The sequence below is a fragment of the Hyperolius riggenbachi genome, chromosome 8 (genome assembly GCF_040937935.1).
Source record: "Hyperolius riggenbachi isolate aHypRig1 chromosome 8, aHypRig1.pri, whole genome shotgun sequence".
Taxonomy (NCBI): Eukaryota; Metazoa; Chordata; class Amphibia; order Anura; family Hyperoliidae; genus Hyperolius; species Hyperolius riggenbachi.
Window position 1 is genome coordinate 150,218,009 of NC_090653.1, and position 16,535 is coordinate 150,234,543.

Genomic DNA, 16,535 nt, shown 5'->3' on the forward strand with positions numbered 1-16,535 from the left:
AATAAGCCATTGATGAATGGAAGGTGCAGTCAGGCGAGGACAGAGATATTAACATTCTCCCCAGCAGGGCCACACACACTCATTAGGGAGAGCCATATATTCTGATATTCTGCCTGCCATTAATCTGGATACAGAGTGCTGCCCTCCCTCTCTTGACAGCCTCTCACATCATTAGCTTCTGCAAATTGATTAAGACTGGATACAAGAGCTAGTCTGCAGGAAGTGGATGCAGAATAGGGGCGCTTTGTCTTCTGGGAGATGCAGTCCGTAAGGGCTGCAGGAGCTATGGAAGGACTTTAGAGCGGACTGTGTTTCCCAGCAGCACCACGGAGCGTCACTTTGCTCGATCGGAGCTGTACTTACATCTAAATCCATTGTATTGTGTTACTGCTATTTTTCACATTCCGCTGGACGCTGAATTGTAGAGTGCGGAGCATGGGTGATGAGCAGGAGATCATGTGTAAGCTGGAGAGCATCAAGGAAATCAGGTATGGGCACAGATCTGTATAGCCAGTGTGGGAAATTTCTGTACATTGCTAGCTATATATTGTTCTGTATGCAGACTATTGTTACGGGGAAGCTAGCTTACAGCGCACTGCATAGGTGATCAGATTGTATCGCAATTACTTAAAATTATATCCAGAATTCCACAGATTCATATTAAAAGGAATGCAAGTGTGGTTAAGTGGGTGATATAAGGGTGAAGCTGGTGCATTCTGCCCATTTACTAGTAACATCAATATGCGCAGATCTGTGGAGGCATCACTTGCTACTTTCTTCTAGTGACCTCTCTGTATTGTGGTTTAAGTCGTGGAACAGCAAATACACTTGTAGATCTGGTGCAAAATTATGTTTTTTAATGTGTTTTGTGTAGGCATTTTAGTCCTTGGCACTTGAGTGTCCAGAAGTTAATGACAAACAGAGGAACAGTGAAAGCAGTGGGGTGTTTATTCCATTTAAGGTTCTCCTCCTATTCATTCAGAAGCTTATTGTATACACAATAGCTAGATGCATTTCCAATGAGAGCAAAGCATTAACTGTTCCTATAGTGTAAAGAGGAAGCAATATTGCTTTAAATGGATTCCCTGTGTGTGCCCTGACTATAATTACCCCTTCCTCTAGCTTCCAACATTATTATTATTATTATTACTTATTGTAGTAGTAGTAGCTTGAACTTACAGGATATTGCATTATATTATTGTTGTATCCATAAATACAGCATGTAGAAGGTACTGTATTGATCTGTGTTCCAGTGGACCTTACACTATAACACTGTTGCCTCAGTCACACAATACATTGTATAGAATTGCTACTCAGTGCTGTATTATAGTATTAGTACATACTAATACTATAATACTGGGTAGCAATTTTATACAATGTATTTGTCTGACAGAGGCAACAGTGTTATACAGTATAATCTTGTTATAGTAAACTCCATGGGACCAGGAAAAGTGGTTTACTATATCAGAAATTGGCCTAAAAATGGCCCAGCATTCCCTGGTACATTCTCTGCTGCAAAAGAGCAACTCTGTCCTCCCATTGGAGGTAGTATACAGTACAAACAATTGCACATTTGATGGACTGCAAGGTTAGGTATACCTTAGGGCTGCATTGCCAGGCAGGACAAATTGCTGGTACCAGCATCCAGGGCTCCTTAAATATTGCAGAAGTCATTGAATAGAGGCAGCCACTTGCTTCCTGCGAGTGGCTCTGATACCTCCAAGGGCTAGACTTGCAGCATGTGTCCTGCAAAACGTTCCACTCACACATGAAGCCTCTCTTCAACATGCAGCCAATCGTGATAAGCCACATGCATCTGTAATGCAAGTGACTCCAATACCTCCACAGGCAGAACTTAGCGCTCTCCTGTACACTCATGTTTGCAGCGAGTAGGCCTGCTCTGATCTGCACTACAAGTTGCAGTGCTGTGGAGTCGGTACAAAAATCTTCCGACACCGACTCCTCAGTTTCTGAAACCACGACTCCGACTCCGGGTACCCAAAATTGCTCAGACTCCGACTCCTCGACTCCTTAGTCTAATACTTAACAGGGCTGTGGATTTTGTACAAAAATCACGCGACTCCTGACTCCGACTCCTCAGTTTCTGCACGACTCCAACTCTGACTCCGGTGCCCAAAATTGCCCCGACTCCAACTCTGACTTCACAGCCCTGAGTGAAAGTAGCCTATTCTGCGCTCCACACGCTAGCAGGAGCGCCATCGCTAATAAGGGGAGAGAAACCGAGGAGTGCGTACAATCCTGTGGGAGGACTGTGACGATACTTTTATCGGTCATTGCAAAGTGGAAGTGGTAACACTGCAATTTCTTTTGTTTACGTTCACATTATTCCTCATTTTCTCCAGGCTGCTTATTTGTACAGTACTGTGTATCCAGTACTGGTGGCATTCTTGTTGTCTTACAAATGTTATCAGGCATCAACTCACCTGCAACCAGCCTGAAGAGAGCAGCAGACCATGGGTTTCACACTGACATATGAGGCATGCACTGGCCAAGTGAGGGCGATATTCAGTCTGCAGGCAGTAGTTTGATGGCCACTAGTCAGTTAAAATAATTGTTTACTGTATGATCTGCATTATGACTGGAACATAGGTGTAATTAAATGGCCAGCTTTGTCCCTCACTTGCAATGGAGTAACATTTATCTAAGGCTTCTCCTTCTCCAAAGTAAGAATCTGCTATTATTTGTACCACATTTACTGCTATTTAATGGTTAATGTAACATAATTGCCATACTATAATATAATAGCAGTTTCAGAATGTGCCACAGGACTCATATTGATATGTATATCTAACATTCCCTTTATGTTATCTGCAGCTCTGTTCTTATATTTCATTTCATTTGAAGGTTTACTGTAAAAAACAAACTGCATAGTCTTGTATTAGTAAAGAATAAATTAGAGCTCACATTTGCTCCAAGACAGGTTTACATAGAACAGGGCTGTCCAATTTGAACGCTACTGGTGGCCTCTTGAAGTTGGACGAAACTCAAAATTAAGTTTTAAACATTAAACAAAGTAAAAAATGAATGTGAAACAGACTGATCTAATGGCATTTGAAGGCATATTTACACTTTATTGAAGCTAAATGATAACATTGCTGGTTTCAGGGCAGATTTTCAGGTTGACTTGTAATTAAGTAATTACTGAGCAAATAAAGGAGAAACAATTCTCTGCTTCCCCCTTGGATACAGGAGAAACTTGTATGCATTGTATACACTGCTTAGTATACTCTCAATCTTCTCAATTAGCTTCTAAGTGAAGTGAAACGCTTGAATATTAACCCTTCCAGGAACTTGGAAACCAATAATATGTTTCAGCTATCAGTTTTACGATGTGTTTAATGCTTTAGACTACAGATGACATTATTATTATTGATTTTTAAAGCGCCAACACATTCCGTGGCACTGCACAAAGTAAGAACCGAACATGGGGTAAATAATAATAATATAGACAATGTCAATACACCAATATACAAAATACATAATTAGAGCCAAAATACAAAACAATACAAAATACAGAATATAAAATACAGTAGGGTGGATTTTTTTTCCGATCAGAAATAGGATCTGAAGTGAAAATTGCATAGTGTGTACCAGCCTATAGCAATCAGTTACAAATCAGACTCGGTCACACTGAAGCTGGATCACAAATGGCCAGCCGGAGTGGACAGTGCAAGATCTGCTCCGGTGGTCTGTTGGTGTACGTTTTGGGCCTGGAGCAGATGCGTTTCCAACATAAGCTTCTGTGGGAAACATACGCTTATCTGGAAAAATTGTGCAGGTTGGGATTTTGCGTTACGTTATGGAGGTTGGAATGAATGGATTCATTAAAGCGATTGAATGTCAGTGGTTCCTCCCTGTCTGTTTCTCTGCTCATCTCTGATTCAGAAAACATTGCGTTTTTGCCTCCAGCGTGGACCGAGATTCAATCTGATTTCAATTAACAGGAATTTTATCAGAACCTAATGGTGATTGCAACCTGAATATTATTTTCTTTCTCTCTTTCTCATTTTTTTTATTTAAAGCAGACCTGAACTTAGAACGTCCTCTCTGCTCTAAAAGATACACAACAAAATAATAACCTTTAAAGGGACTCCGAGCAGCTCACCGTAGGCGGCGAGGTCCCCTGGCGTCTTCCTGCCTCCTCTCCTTGTGCCTCCTCCGGCCCCGGTTACCGGCGTCACCCGGCCTGGGTGTTGGGCCGGCTCTTCCTGGTTAATGACGCATGGCGTCATCATGCCGGCCGCTGCCCAGAAAACCCACGCATGCGCAGAGCTGTCACGCTGGCCGGCGAAGTGGCTGGCGTGATGACGCCATGCGTCATTAACCAGGAAGAGCTGGCCCGACACCTGGGCCAGGTGTCACTGGGTGACGCCAGTAACGGGGGCCGGTGGAGGCACAAGGAGAGGAGCCAGGAGGACTCCGTGGGACCTCGCCGCCTACGGAGAGCTGGAAGAAGCCCCAGGTTACAGCTGATACAAATCCTAAAATAAATCTCCAGTGTTTCTACTTCCTGATTCATGGAAGCAGACATATTTTTAACTTCCTGTTCTTTGAAATGAGCTTATCTGCAATCTCTGCCATGGCAGTCAGGTGACAGAGGGTAGATATCAAATTACAACAAATGAGTGGTAATTAAACAGGCTAAACTCTCTAAATACATACAGGGTGCATTTCTCTCGGATTTCCTTCTGCCATGTGCAAGAGTTCAGGTCCACTTTAATAATAAAAAATAAATAAATAAATAAAAACCCTCACAATTTTGTATTCTTCATGTTTGAAAGTGCATGTGTCCTGCAGCAAGATAGAAACCCTCTGGAAACTATAATGATATTAAGGTTACTCTGTAGTTCATACGGCATAAATAGATAATGCCTCCGGTTGATGCATTTATAAAGGTCACTGAACACTATTGAGAATTATAATGATCTTAAAGCAGAACTTAAGCTGTGTAGATAGATACCCGAGGGGTGAGGAGACAATTACTCAAGCATAGGAACCGCTGCTGTGTTTTTGTCACAGCAGGGCACGCAAATCAGATAATTGAGTGTTACAACATAAGTTCTCTTATCCTTTACTAATTTTTAAAGTTCATGCATTAAAATTTGTTAATGTAACATTATTAGGCTCTGCTGGAGATGACTTAAAGCCATCTTCAGACACAGACCTAAAAAAAAAATCTCGCTAAAGATTACATTGGAAAAATGTTACAATTTTTGTGTGAAACAGGGGTTCTTCATCTAAAAAGCTTAACATTTTGATCACATAACCAGAAGCAAGTTTCAAGATCTATTGTGTGTCTGGTCCCTGGATTACATAGATGTGCTACTCAAAGTGCATGGGGAAGGCACAAACCTAATCTTTCTTGGAAGATTGCAGTCTGAGTCCAGGTCGCCGAAGTCAGGCAGTAGCGCACAGGCGCGCATGGCCAGGAGCGCTCTTAAGTTATCACCATTGTAGTTATTCTAAAATGCAGTAGATAGGGAGGAGCACACATAGGCAGGATGTAGCTTCACTCCTCCTGCTGTCAAGATGATTACAGCTAGCTTGTGTAGGACAGCAAGAGAAGGAGAGAGAGAAGAAGCTGTGTGTATGGCTGGTAGAGTGGGGCCGAACCTCCGATTTTAGGTTCGCGAACCGGGTTCGCGAACTTCCGCGTAAGGTTCGGTTCGCGAAAAGTTCGCGAACCGCAATAGACTTCAATGGGGATGCGAACTTTGAAAAAAAAAATTATGCTGGCCACAAAAGTGATGGAAAAGATGTTTCAAGGGGTCTAACACCTGGACCCCCAGGTGGAGGAGTGGGATACATGCCAAAAGTCCCCGGGAAAAATCTGGATTTGACGCAAAGCAGCGTTTTAAGGGCAGAAATCACATTGAATGCTAAATGACAGGCCTAAAGTGCTTTAAAACATCTTGCATGTGTATACATCAATCAGGTAGTGTAATTAAGGTACTGCTTCACACTGACACACCAAACTCACCGTGTAACGCACCGCAAACAGCTGTTTGTGTAGTGACGGCCGTGCTGGACTGGTGCGCACCATGGCGAGAATGCAGGTTTTGGTGGCTTTACAGCCCATATGGTCGCCTGGCTGATGTAGCTGAATGACAGAACAGTGACTGTCCAGCTGATCAAATTTGGTCTGACCACAATGAGGCAATGACCTTATTATCGTGGGTGTGCCCCCCGAGACACTCATCTAGGCGCCGGTCATTGCTTCATTGTGATACGCAAGCCCCTTCACCACGGCAAGGTAATGATCACGAAGGGGAATGGGCGCATGTACATGCCTTTTCTTTTGTTGTTGCAGCTGCCCGCAGTGCAGCCAGAAAAATTAGGCAGTCATGAACAGAACAGGTATGCAGTGGCAGGTTCACTGAACAGGTATGCAGTGGTGGGTTCACTGAACAGGTATGCAGTGGCAGGTTCACTGAACAGGTATACAGTGGCGGGTTCACTGAACAGAACAGGTATGCAGTGACGGGTTCACTGAACAGAACAGGTATGCAGTGGTGGGTTCACAGAACAGGTATGCAGTGGCGGGTTCACAGAACAGGTATACAGTGGCGGGTTCACTGAACTGAACAGGTATACAGTGGCAGGTTCACTGAACAGAACAGGTATACAGTGGCGGGTTCACTGAACAGAACAGGTATACAGTGGCAGGTTCACTGAACAGAACAGGTATGCAGTGGCAGGTTCACTGAACAGGTATGCAGTGGTGGGTTCACTGAACAGGTATGCAGTGGTGGGTTCACTGAACAGGTATGCAGTGGTGGGTTCACTGAACAGGTATACAGTGGCAGGTTCACTGAACAGGTATACAGTGGCGGGTTCACTGAACAGAACAGGTATGCAGTGGCAGGTTCACTGAACAGGTATACAGTGGCGGGTTCACTGAACAGAACAGGTATACAGTGGCAGGTTCACTGAACAGAACAGGTATGCAGTGGCGGGTTCACTGAACAGAACAGGTATGCAGTGGCGGGTTCACTGAACAGTACAGGTATGCAGTGGTGGGTTCACTGAACAGGTATGCAGTGGTGGGTTCACTGAACAGGTATGCAGTGGTGGGTTCACTGAACAGGTATGCAGTGGTGGGTTCACAGAACAGGTATGCAGTGGCAGGTTCACTGAACAGGTATGCAGTGGTGGGTTCACTGAACAGGTATGCAGTGGTGGGTTCACTGAACAGGTATGCAGTGGTGGGTTCACAGTACAGGTATGCAGTGGTGGGTTCACAGAACAGGTATGCAGTGGCAGGTTCACTGAACAGGTATGCAGGTATCCAGTGGGCTCACTGAACAGAACAGGTATGGTGGGCTCACTAAACAGAACAGGTATGCAGCCAGGAACAAGCTAAGCCTAACTAATCTTTCCCTATGAGAGACAGTCTGCAGCAGCTCGCCCTACTCTCACTAACGCAGGCACACGAGTGAGCTTAATGGCCGCCGCTGCCTGCCTTTTATTAGGGGGGGAGTGGCTCCAGGGGCTAGTGTAGCCTAATTGGCTACACTGGGCCTGCTGACTGTGATGTAGAGGGTCAAAGTTGACCCTCATGGTGCATTATGGGGTGAACCGAACTTCCGCAAAACTTCGCCTGCGGGACGCGAACGCGAACCACTGAAGTTCGCATGGAACCGTTCGCAGGCGAACCGTTCGGCCCAACTCTAGTGGCTGGTTCTGTGTATGTTTCTGTGTCTCTGTGTGAATTTTTGTGTGTGTCTGTGTGTGTATATAACTAGCTAGCTAGCTGGATGGATGGATGGATGGATGGATAGATAGATAGATAGATATGCTTTTTGTCTCTCTCCCTTCCTCTCTGTGAATTAACATTCTGTCTTAATTTAGAATTCTGCTGTTATTTTAACCTCTTGCCGACCGCGTCACGCCAGTAGGCGTGGCCGCGGCGGCAGCCCCAGGACCGCCTAACGCCAATTGGCGTAAAGTCCTGGGGCTCTGTTTTGCAGGAGATCGCGCGCAGGCTGCGCGCGCATCTCCTGCTTTGGGGGGCGGAGCTCCGCCCCGCCTTCAGTCTCCGAGCGGCTATTGCCGCTCGGGAGACTGTTAGACGGCGTGATCGCCGTCTATTTACCCTGTGCAGCGCTGCGATCAGCAGCAGCGCTGCACTGGGGACAGCCGTGTGACACGGCTGTCCCCCTGGGGGACAAGAGAGCGATCGGCTCTCATAGGCAGAAGCCTATGACAGCCGATCGCCGTAATTGGCCGGCTGTGGGGAGGGAGGGAGCGAGGGAGGGAAGGGATTTGAAGGAAGAGGTTTTTTTTTTTAAAAAACAGCAACACAAATATTTATTAAAAAAAAAATAAACATGGGGGAGCGATCAGACCCCACCAACAGAGAGCTCTGTTGGTGGGGAGAAAAGGGGGGGGGGGGGGGGAATCACTCGTGTGCTATGTTGTGCGGCCCTGCAGCTTGGCCTTAAAGCTGCAGTGGCCTTTTAAACTAAAAATTGCCTGGTCACTAGGGGGGTTTAGCCCTGCAGTCCTCAAGAGGTTAAGGATTGAAACCTTAACTTTAGAAATCACTCATTAACTTAAAGACGTAATCCTTATTTTAATGTTCGCCTGAGGTAAATTGCTTAGTAAATACTAAATGCTTTATCACCATGGTGATAACAGTAAAAATAGCACAGAATCATTATTAAAGACAGGAGAGGAGTTAATTGAATTGTGGCCATTGTGCACCGGAGGAATGTGGCCATTTCTCTCGCTGGTGAGCATTTTCACAACTTTATGTATACGTTTATCTTGTACATATTCTGTACATCTACCCATGATTCTTAGCCATTATGTGCTATCCAACAGTACCACATATTAGGAGTGTCAGTATTTTTCAGTGTTATAAGAATGTATTTTTGTATAGATTTCAAAACTAATACTATCATGTATTTCGCTTGTGTATGATAAAGCAATAGAAGTACATGACAAACCACCCAATCACGTAATAACATTCATTTTGGCAAGGGTTCATAAAACAGATTTCCTTTTGCCTTCTTATTTATAAATGTGAATGGTGAGGATATTAGATTGTAACTTATGCAGAGACAGCTGTTGCTAGTTAAATAATCTTTATCAACAATTAAATACCATAATTAGTATTATTTAAAATAATATTAATGATTAGTAATATTTAAAATAATATTAATTTCAGGGCTGGGAAAATATTCTTAAGCCAGGGAGCCGAGGCTCCTTAAAATTACTTTTGAGTTTTCCTGTAATTATTGTCATGGGGCTGACTCCTATAATCTAACCCTATTTGGCACTGTATTGGACAAACTGGCTCCTGAGGTCCATATATATGGCACTATATGCCACTGTTATAGCTGTAGCTTTTGTTTTAGGACCCTATTGAGTGTATATTATGTTTCTACAGTCTATTCTAACACATGTTGCAATAACAGCTTAGATTATACTTTTGCACATATTTAATTCACTATTCACTTGAGTTCTTTTCCAGGAGGTACTGTAATTAACACTGAATAAATAAAATACCCTTTTTACCCCCAACGTGCAAGTAAAACTCAAAATAAGTTTGATAGTAATTTTTACCTACTTTATAGTACTTTTTTCATTGATAAGTGCTGTAAAGTTATTTTGTAGTAAAAGTATCTCCTGGCAGAAAACTTAGGAGAGATGTTAACTAAATAAAGGCCACTGGGGATGTTCACTAACTAATGTTATAATTGCTGTGTGCTGCCTATGCATGGCAATTTAACCAGTACTTAGGTGTTTAACATTGTGCAGGTTGAGCAATTAGCACAACCCATGTTACCTAGGTTATGCCTGCTATGCGCACTACATAAACTTTTTTACTGTTTAGTTGTCTGTTATGAAACTATCTGTATACTTTTTGATGGTTTGTTTAGTAATATTTCTGTGGGGGAACATAATTCTTATTAACTGATTGAATATTTTAAAGTGGCTCAATATATTTTGTTAGTTTGTCCTTGTGTAAAGTTTTTCTGTACAGCTTTTAAATTATCCAGGTCATGGTATAGCTGAAAAAAAGATGGTTTCAACTAGACGTTAATGTTCCAGAAGATATTGGTGGCACATACAACAGTATACATTTCATAGAGGCTTCAGCCATTCTCAACTCTCTTCAAAACTTACAGAAGAAGCTAGAGTTCTACTTTAAACTTTGAGATATCTGATAACTGCAGCTTTGTTGGTCCTTCAGGAACAAGACTCTACAGATGGAGAAGATCAAAGCCCGACTGAAAGCAGAATTTGAATCATTGGAATCAGAGGAGAGACATCTAAAGGAGTACAAGCAAGAAATGGACCTTTTGCTTCAGGAAAAGATGGCTCATGTGGAAGAGCTGAGGCTTATTCATGCAGACATTAATGTGGTATGTACCGCAACACCTAATCCAGTCACAACTCATGTACTATTATATGACTTCAATCTTTTTTATCCCAATAGACTAATTCCAGCTCATCGGATTGTATTATTTTCCTCTAGTGTAGGGGTTTGCTTACTTCATTAATATTATTAGCCTAGGATAGCTTTGTTTGGAGTTTCATTAAAAAAATATTTCTAATACGTTGGGAGGTAAGTTAAGTATGGTCCGGTGTTGGTCATGGAGCAGAAATGTAGTCATCAAACTGACAAACGTTGATTCCGGTAATACCTTTAACAACTAACAGTACAAGGTTTATTTGCAAGCTTTCAAAATGTTAAGTTTCTTCATCAGGCATTATTCAGAACTGGATCAGAACTATACAAAAGTAAATGTAACAAAGAGAGACTTATATATGAGTCTGTAGGCTCAATCTGACATGATGTCCCACAGTTTTATCTCTTTTGAAATGGTAAAACTGTGTGACGTCATGCCATTTTTTTTTAAAAAATATACATATGCACAGAGGAAAATACAGCTTGCTTGGCAGTTGGCAACATTCTTATCTTCCACAATGCAACGAGGTACATGGACAAGAAACTTTCATGGCAATGACATCACACTGTGGGAGGGGTTTCACCTCCATATCAGCCACGCAAATGTCCCTGATGATCTAATCGTGTAAAGGTAATGATTCCTTTGGCAAAGGGGGTATTGGTCCTTGATTTAGATGAAGTTCAATTTTACATTAGATTTTGCATCCTCTTAAGCCACTTCACAACTGAGGGGTTTTACCCCTTGACCACCAGAGCAATTTTCACCTTTCAGTGCTCCTTCCATTCATTCATCTATAACTTTATCATTACTTATCACAATGAAATGAAGTATATCTTGATTTTTTCACCACCAATTAGGCTTTCTTTGGTGGGACATTATGCCAAGAATTATTTTATTCTAAATGTGTTTTAATGGGAAAATAGGAAAAAATGTGGGAATAAATTCATTGTTTTTCAGTTTTCGGCCATTATATTTTTTAAATAATGCATGCTACTGTGATTAAAACCCATGAATTTTATTTGCCCATTTGTCCCATTTATAAAACCGTTTAAATTATGTCCCTATCACAATGTTTGGCGCCAATATTTTATTTGGAAATAAAGGTGCATTTTTTTTCACTTTTGCGTCCATCCCTAATTACAAGCACATAGTTTATAAAGTAACAGTGTTATACCCTCTTGACATAAATATTTAAAAAGTTCAGTCCCTTAGGTAACTATTTATGTATTTTTTTTATTGTAATTTTTTTTTTATTACAAAAAAAATTAAAAAATTGGGGAGTGTGGGAGGTAATGAGTTAATTTTTAGTGTAAAACTACTGTATTTGTATATGAAAAATGCTTTAGGGTGTAGTTTTACTATTTGGCCACAAGATGGACACAGTAACTTTTTGTTTATGCGACCTGCAAGCGTCGGAAGGACGCTTGCAGGAAGTGTTATGAGGCTGGGAAACTTTTTTTTTTCTTCACAATGATCGCGTTGCTTCTCGTAGAAGCAGCCGATCATTGTGGGGGCTTAGATCCACGAACGGGAATGGCTTTTCCCGTTCATTGATCTCCGGGCGAGCGGGCGGCGGCGTGCACGAGCGCGGGGGTGCACGGACGAGCGAGTGGGAGCGCGGACAGCGGCGGGAGTGCGGGAGGTGCGGATATCTCCGTCCCTGGAGTGAAAGGATGGAAAAAGGGACGGAGATATCCGCACCGCGGGTGGTAAAGTGGTTAAGGTACATGCACAGAAATAAAAGTTAGAAGACTAAACTGATCATGACAGTTTTGGATGTGAGTCTACTATATGTCTTCTGCGCTAATCAAAACATGGGTGACAAGCAGATAGCTGCAAAATATTTTGGGGGCTTATTGCTTTTTCCTGAAAGGGAACCTGAGGTGATAGAGATATGGAGGCTGACATGTTTATTTCCTTTTAAATAAGGTATTATGCCTGGCTGCCCTGCTGATCTTTTGCCTCTAATACATTAAGCCATATTGAACAAGCATTTCCATCAGATCCTATGATAAATCTGAGAAGACTAACTGCATGCTTTTCAAGCGTGTGATTCAGACACTGCTGACCAGAAAGATCAGCAGGACTGCCAGGCAACTGGTATTGTTTAAAAGCAAATAAATATGGCAGCTTCCATAGGTCTCACACCTCGGGTTCCTTTTAAACTTTCCAGGGAACCCACTGCTTCTCATTTTCCTCCCCTCCCCAGGACAGCACATGCTGCTAATGAACAATGATTTTGATCAACAGAATTCAAGAGAGTGAATGATGCTTAAAGTGAGATGAAACCCCTTATTAACTGAAATAAATAAATAAATCATCCAATAATAAATTATGCAGTGGTTTTTAGTGTTCACTGTGAGATTTAAGAGAAATGTGATGTAAAAAGAAAAAAAATATTTCTACTAGTTTCCATCCTTACTGTTTATCTGTGATGCCAACACTTTAAAAAAAACCAAAAAAACAGCTTAGGGCCTTTTTCCACTACCCTGCGATTTGCGATTTGATTCTGATCGCAAATCGCAAGGTACATTAAACTAATGGAAACTGCAGCAGCATCTTCTATTAGTGCGATCCGATTGCGATGCGATTTTGGTGAAAACGCAATCGTCGTCCTGCCGCGTTTGTATGCGATTGAGCTGTACTATAATGAGTATAGTAGCTCAATCGCAATCACAATCGCATGGTGGAAATTGAAACGTAATCGCATTTCATAGTGGAAAAGAGCCCTTAGTGGTAATGTACTGCTTACTGTCCCTCTCACAGCAATCATCACCTATCTAATGCTGGGCATAGACGGTTCGTTTGTGTCCTTATCAATTGAGCCGCTGATGGCTCGATTGATAATATCCAACAGGTCCGATGACCCGCCGGATAGATTCGCCGCGGGCGGACAATAGCCGGGATTCAAGCGGCTGATAAAGATTGCCCGCAGGGACGAGCGGGAATCGATCCACGCGGATGAGCAGTGACGCGCCGGCATAGAGCCGCTGGCTCGATACCGGTGCATTCTCGAACCGTCTATGCCCAGCATTACAGGCTTACATCACTAAGTAAACTCTTCAAAGGGAGTGGAGATTCAATTGCCTTCTGGTCATAGTGCCATTATCTTATCTAGAATTGGAAGTTTCTGTAATTTGCATGTTGAGATAAGCATGTTACTGTAGCTAAAAAAAACAAACCCAAATCTTCCGACAATCCTGTTGGCACTGAACAGTTCGGCACAGGCACACAGAGCATGTAAAAAAAAATTAAGGATAATAATTTTAGGAAAAAGAGGGGTTTACATATACAGTATTTGTGGGTCACTAACTATTTTCAGACAATTATTTATTTTTGGATGTTACAACTCCTTTTAACTCTGCTCCATGTTGCTAATAACTTCGACAACAAAGGATTGCATGTAGACTTAGGTCGCTTGGATACTAGGTAAATCTCCATCGGGCGTTGTACTTTGTACCAAAGTCCATAAATTAAACAGCCTTGTTCTTTAGGCTATGAATTTGGTCCTAAATGTTTAATGAAAATTATCATACCATTGGGGTTTCATTAAACTTTGTCACAACTACAAGCGTGGGCTGGTATTATAGATATGTCCGGGGTTATTTCTTTGCCCAGCCAGTCAATGACCTTTCTTGTGTTTGAGATAGCAGCAAATGAGACCTACAGGAACAAGATGAAAGGTAATGTATGGGTGTGTAAAGCAGTAGCTATTCTTGAATCAACATAAAGAAAAGCCTTGGGAAATCATTTCCAGAGAAAAGCTGACACTCTTCTTATTCCAGTAAATAACTTGGACCCTCCCTAGATCAATACCAACCTGCTACTGTAACACATTCAAATGAGTTTAATAGATTTGGGCATTATTGTCTTGCCACCCATTATATGGAATGTTTCTGCAGTTTAGGGATTAGCTTCTGAATTCCACAAAATTCTGAATTTCAGCTCAGAATTCAGTATTTCCGATTTTAAACATGAAAGTTGGAAATTGCTTATTTCCAAGTTTCATTAATAAAAGCATTTTAAAAGTTAAGTCTGTGGTATTTCTGGAAGGCAGGGCCCCTTGCTGGCAGGCTTTTTTTCAACTGTTAAATTAAATTTGTACTGTCACTTTACATTTTACAAACTTCACTATTGATATGGCAATGTGTTTCGTGGGCTGAACCCACTTCCTCAAGGTAAATTCTCGTGCCAACACAATAATGCAGCCGAGCTTTGAGCCCACGAAATGCGTCGCCTTTGTCAAATAAAAACCTTGTTCTATCACAACAATTAGTGTCATCCTTTGAGGTAAGCTTCCTCCTCATTATTTTAACCTAGTTTTATACCAACTTGGGAGCCTCTTTCCCCTATTCTTACTGTTCACCCTCCTTGGTATGCTTCCAGCTCCAACCTTTTCATTGTTCAGCTTGTATCCTGTTTTTTAAGAGAACGGCCAATGCAAGAGAATCTTGGGAGACAAGTTTGTAATCTCTCCACTTGTGAGCATTGGTTAGTTGCTCTTCTTAGCAACCTGATTTTGTGACAATTACTCATCAGTTACTGCACCATTTCGCCTCCCTGTGTTTTTGTGCCTTTTTGAAGGTGAACCATCATCTTACTCCCTAGAGTTTTCATGCAGAGATCTTTAAAAAGTGATTTTTCTGTAGCTGGATCTTACATTGTACTTTTAGCTGCAGTTGCCCGTGTGTAGCAGGCTGGGTACTTATTACTGCAGGGCAGAAGCTCCAGTATGTAGATATCCTCATCACATTACTATAGAACTTTGCAAAGTTGGAAACTGATTGCACCTTGTAGAGTTTGCCAAAAGCTTTCCTTCTCTGTGCAGATTTGGGTCTTGTACATAATCTCCCTGGGACCTGAGGATTGAATAAGCTGTACTGCTGAAAGACATATTGATTTTCACGTATGATAAATGGGCTATGAAGAAAAGGTCAGGTTTACAGTTACAGCTTTACTATGTGACTAAAAAGAAAAAACAAAACAAAAACAAATCTTCCTAGAATACAATATCATTGGTGCTACCTAAAGGATACACAGTCTTAATATAATTATGAAGGTCAATAGTCACATTTATGGCTGTTAGAATAGGTCATTTTTCTTCTGATTTAGTATCTTCAATTTTAGTCAAGTCATTTTCCTCATGAATATGCTATTAAGGTAATTACATTTTTTTTTCTCATGATGACATCAAACCCTGCAGGTCATGTACAGTTTGCAATGCAGTGCAGCTTGGGGTAAGGCAAACGTTACGCTTAGTGGTCTGTTACAATAATAAACAGCCTTGTGCTTTTGAAGCACGTTAAGCCACTTGAAATAGTAAATGGTGCTGGTTGACCTTGAAGAAGAGCATGCTACGCCATTGCAGACAAAATGCAGCTGCAGACAACTATTTATTATTATTATTGTTGATTTATATAGCGCCAGCATCATCTGTGGCACTGTACAACAGAACAGAATATAAAGTATAACAATTAAATATTTACAATATATAATATATACAAATATATACAATTCAACAATGCAAAACAATAATGGATGTGATATAATATATACACATATATACAATTCAACAATGCAAGACAATAATGGATGTGTGATGTCACACACGTGCTAATTGTTATGCACGGCACGTGGGATGTGAATGAGGAAGAAGGAGCAGCTGGACTCGTGGCAGCTGGACAGGTGAAAGATTTGATGCATGGTTACCGGAGAGAGACAGTGACAGAGATGACGGATGCGGCGTCACAAGGCCAATTCCTGAGAGATTTCATGCTGAAATTGTTCGGGAATTAGTCTGCAGTGTATGGGCAGCCAACAGATCTGTCTCTGATCAGATTTGATTAGAGAGAGATCTGTCTCTTGATCAATCTGGACACCTTAAAGGGTTAAGGGATAGGACAGTAGGTAAAGGGAAGCAGAGTATGAGGTGGTAGAGTGGTGATCAGAGGCCAAAGTGTCCTAAGTGAGATAGTATGCTTGCCTGAAAAGGTGCGTTTTTAGGTTTTACCTAAGAAGGGCAAGTTTGGGTGAGTGGCGGATGTGTTGAGGGAGGGAGTTCCAGAGGAGTGGAGAATCAAGAGAAATCTTGTA

General features: G+C 41.8%; 1 protein-coding gene across 2 annotated transcripts in view; it reads left to right on the top strand.

Annotated features, from left to right (window-relative positions):
- The first annotated feature begins 276 nt into the window (after positions 1 to 276).
- ZC4H2 (zinc finger C4H2-type containing) overlaps positions 277 to 16,535 on the top strand; it is a 31,241-nt gene continuing 14,982 nt past the window's right edge. The window contains exons 1-2 of one of the 2 annotated variants that reach the window (XM_068249629.1): positions 277 to 488; positions 10,223 to 10,394. In XM_068249629.1, the coding sequence (XP_068105730.1) occupies positions 436 to 488; positions 10,223 to 10,394 (225 nt within the window). In that variant the 5' untranslated portion in view covers positions 277 to 435. The remainder of the gene's footprint in view (positions 489 to 10,222; positions 10,395 to 16,535) is intronic. The other variant, XM_068249628.1, reaches the window with a different exon arrangement.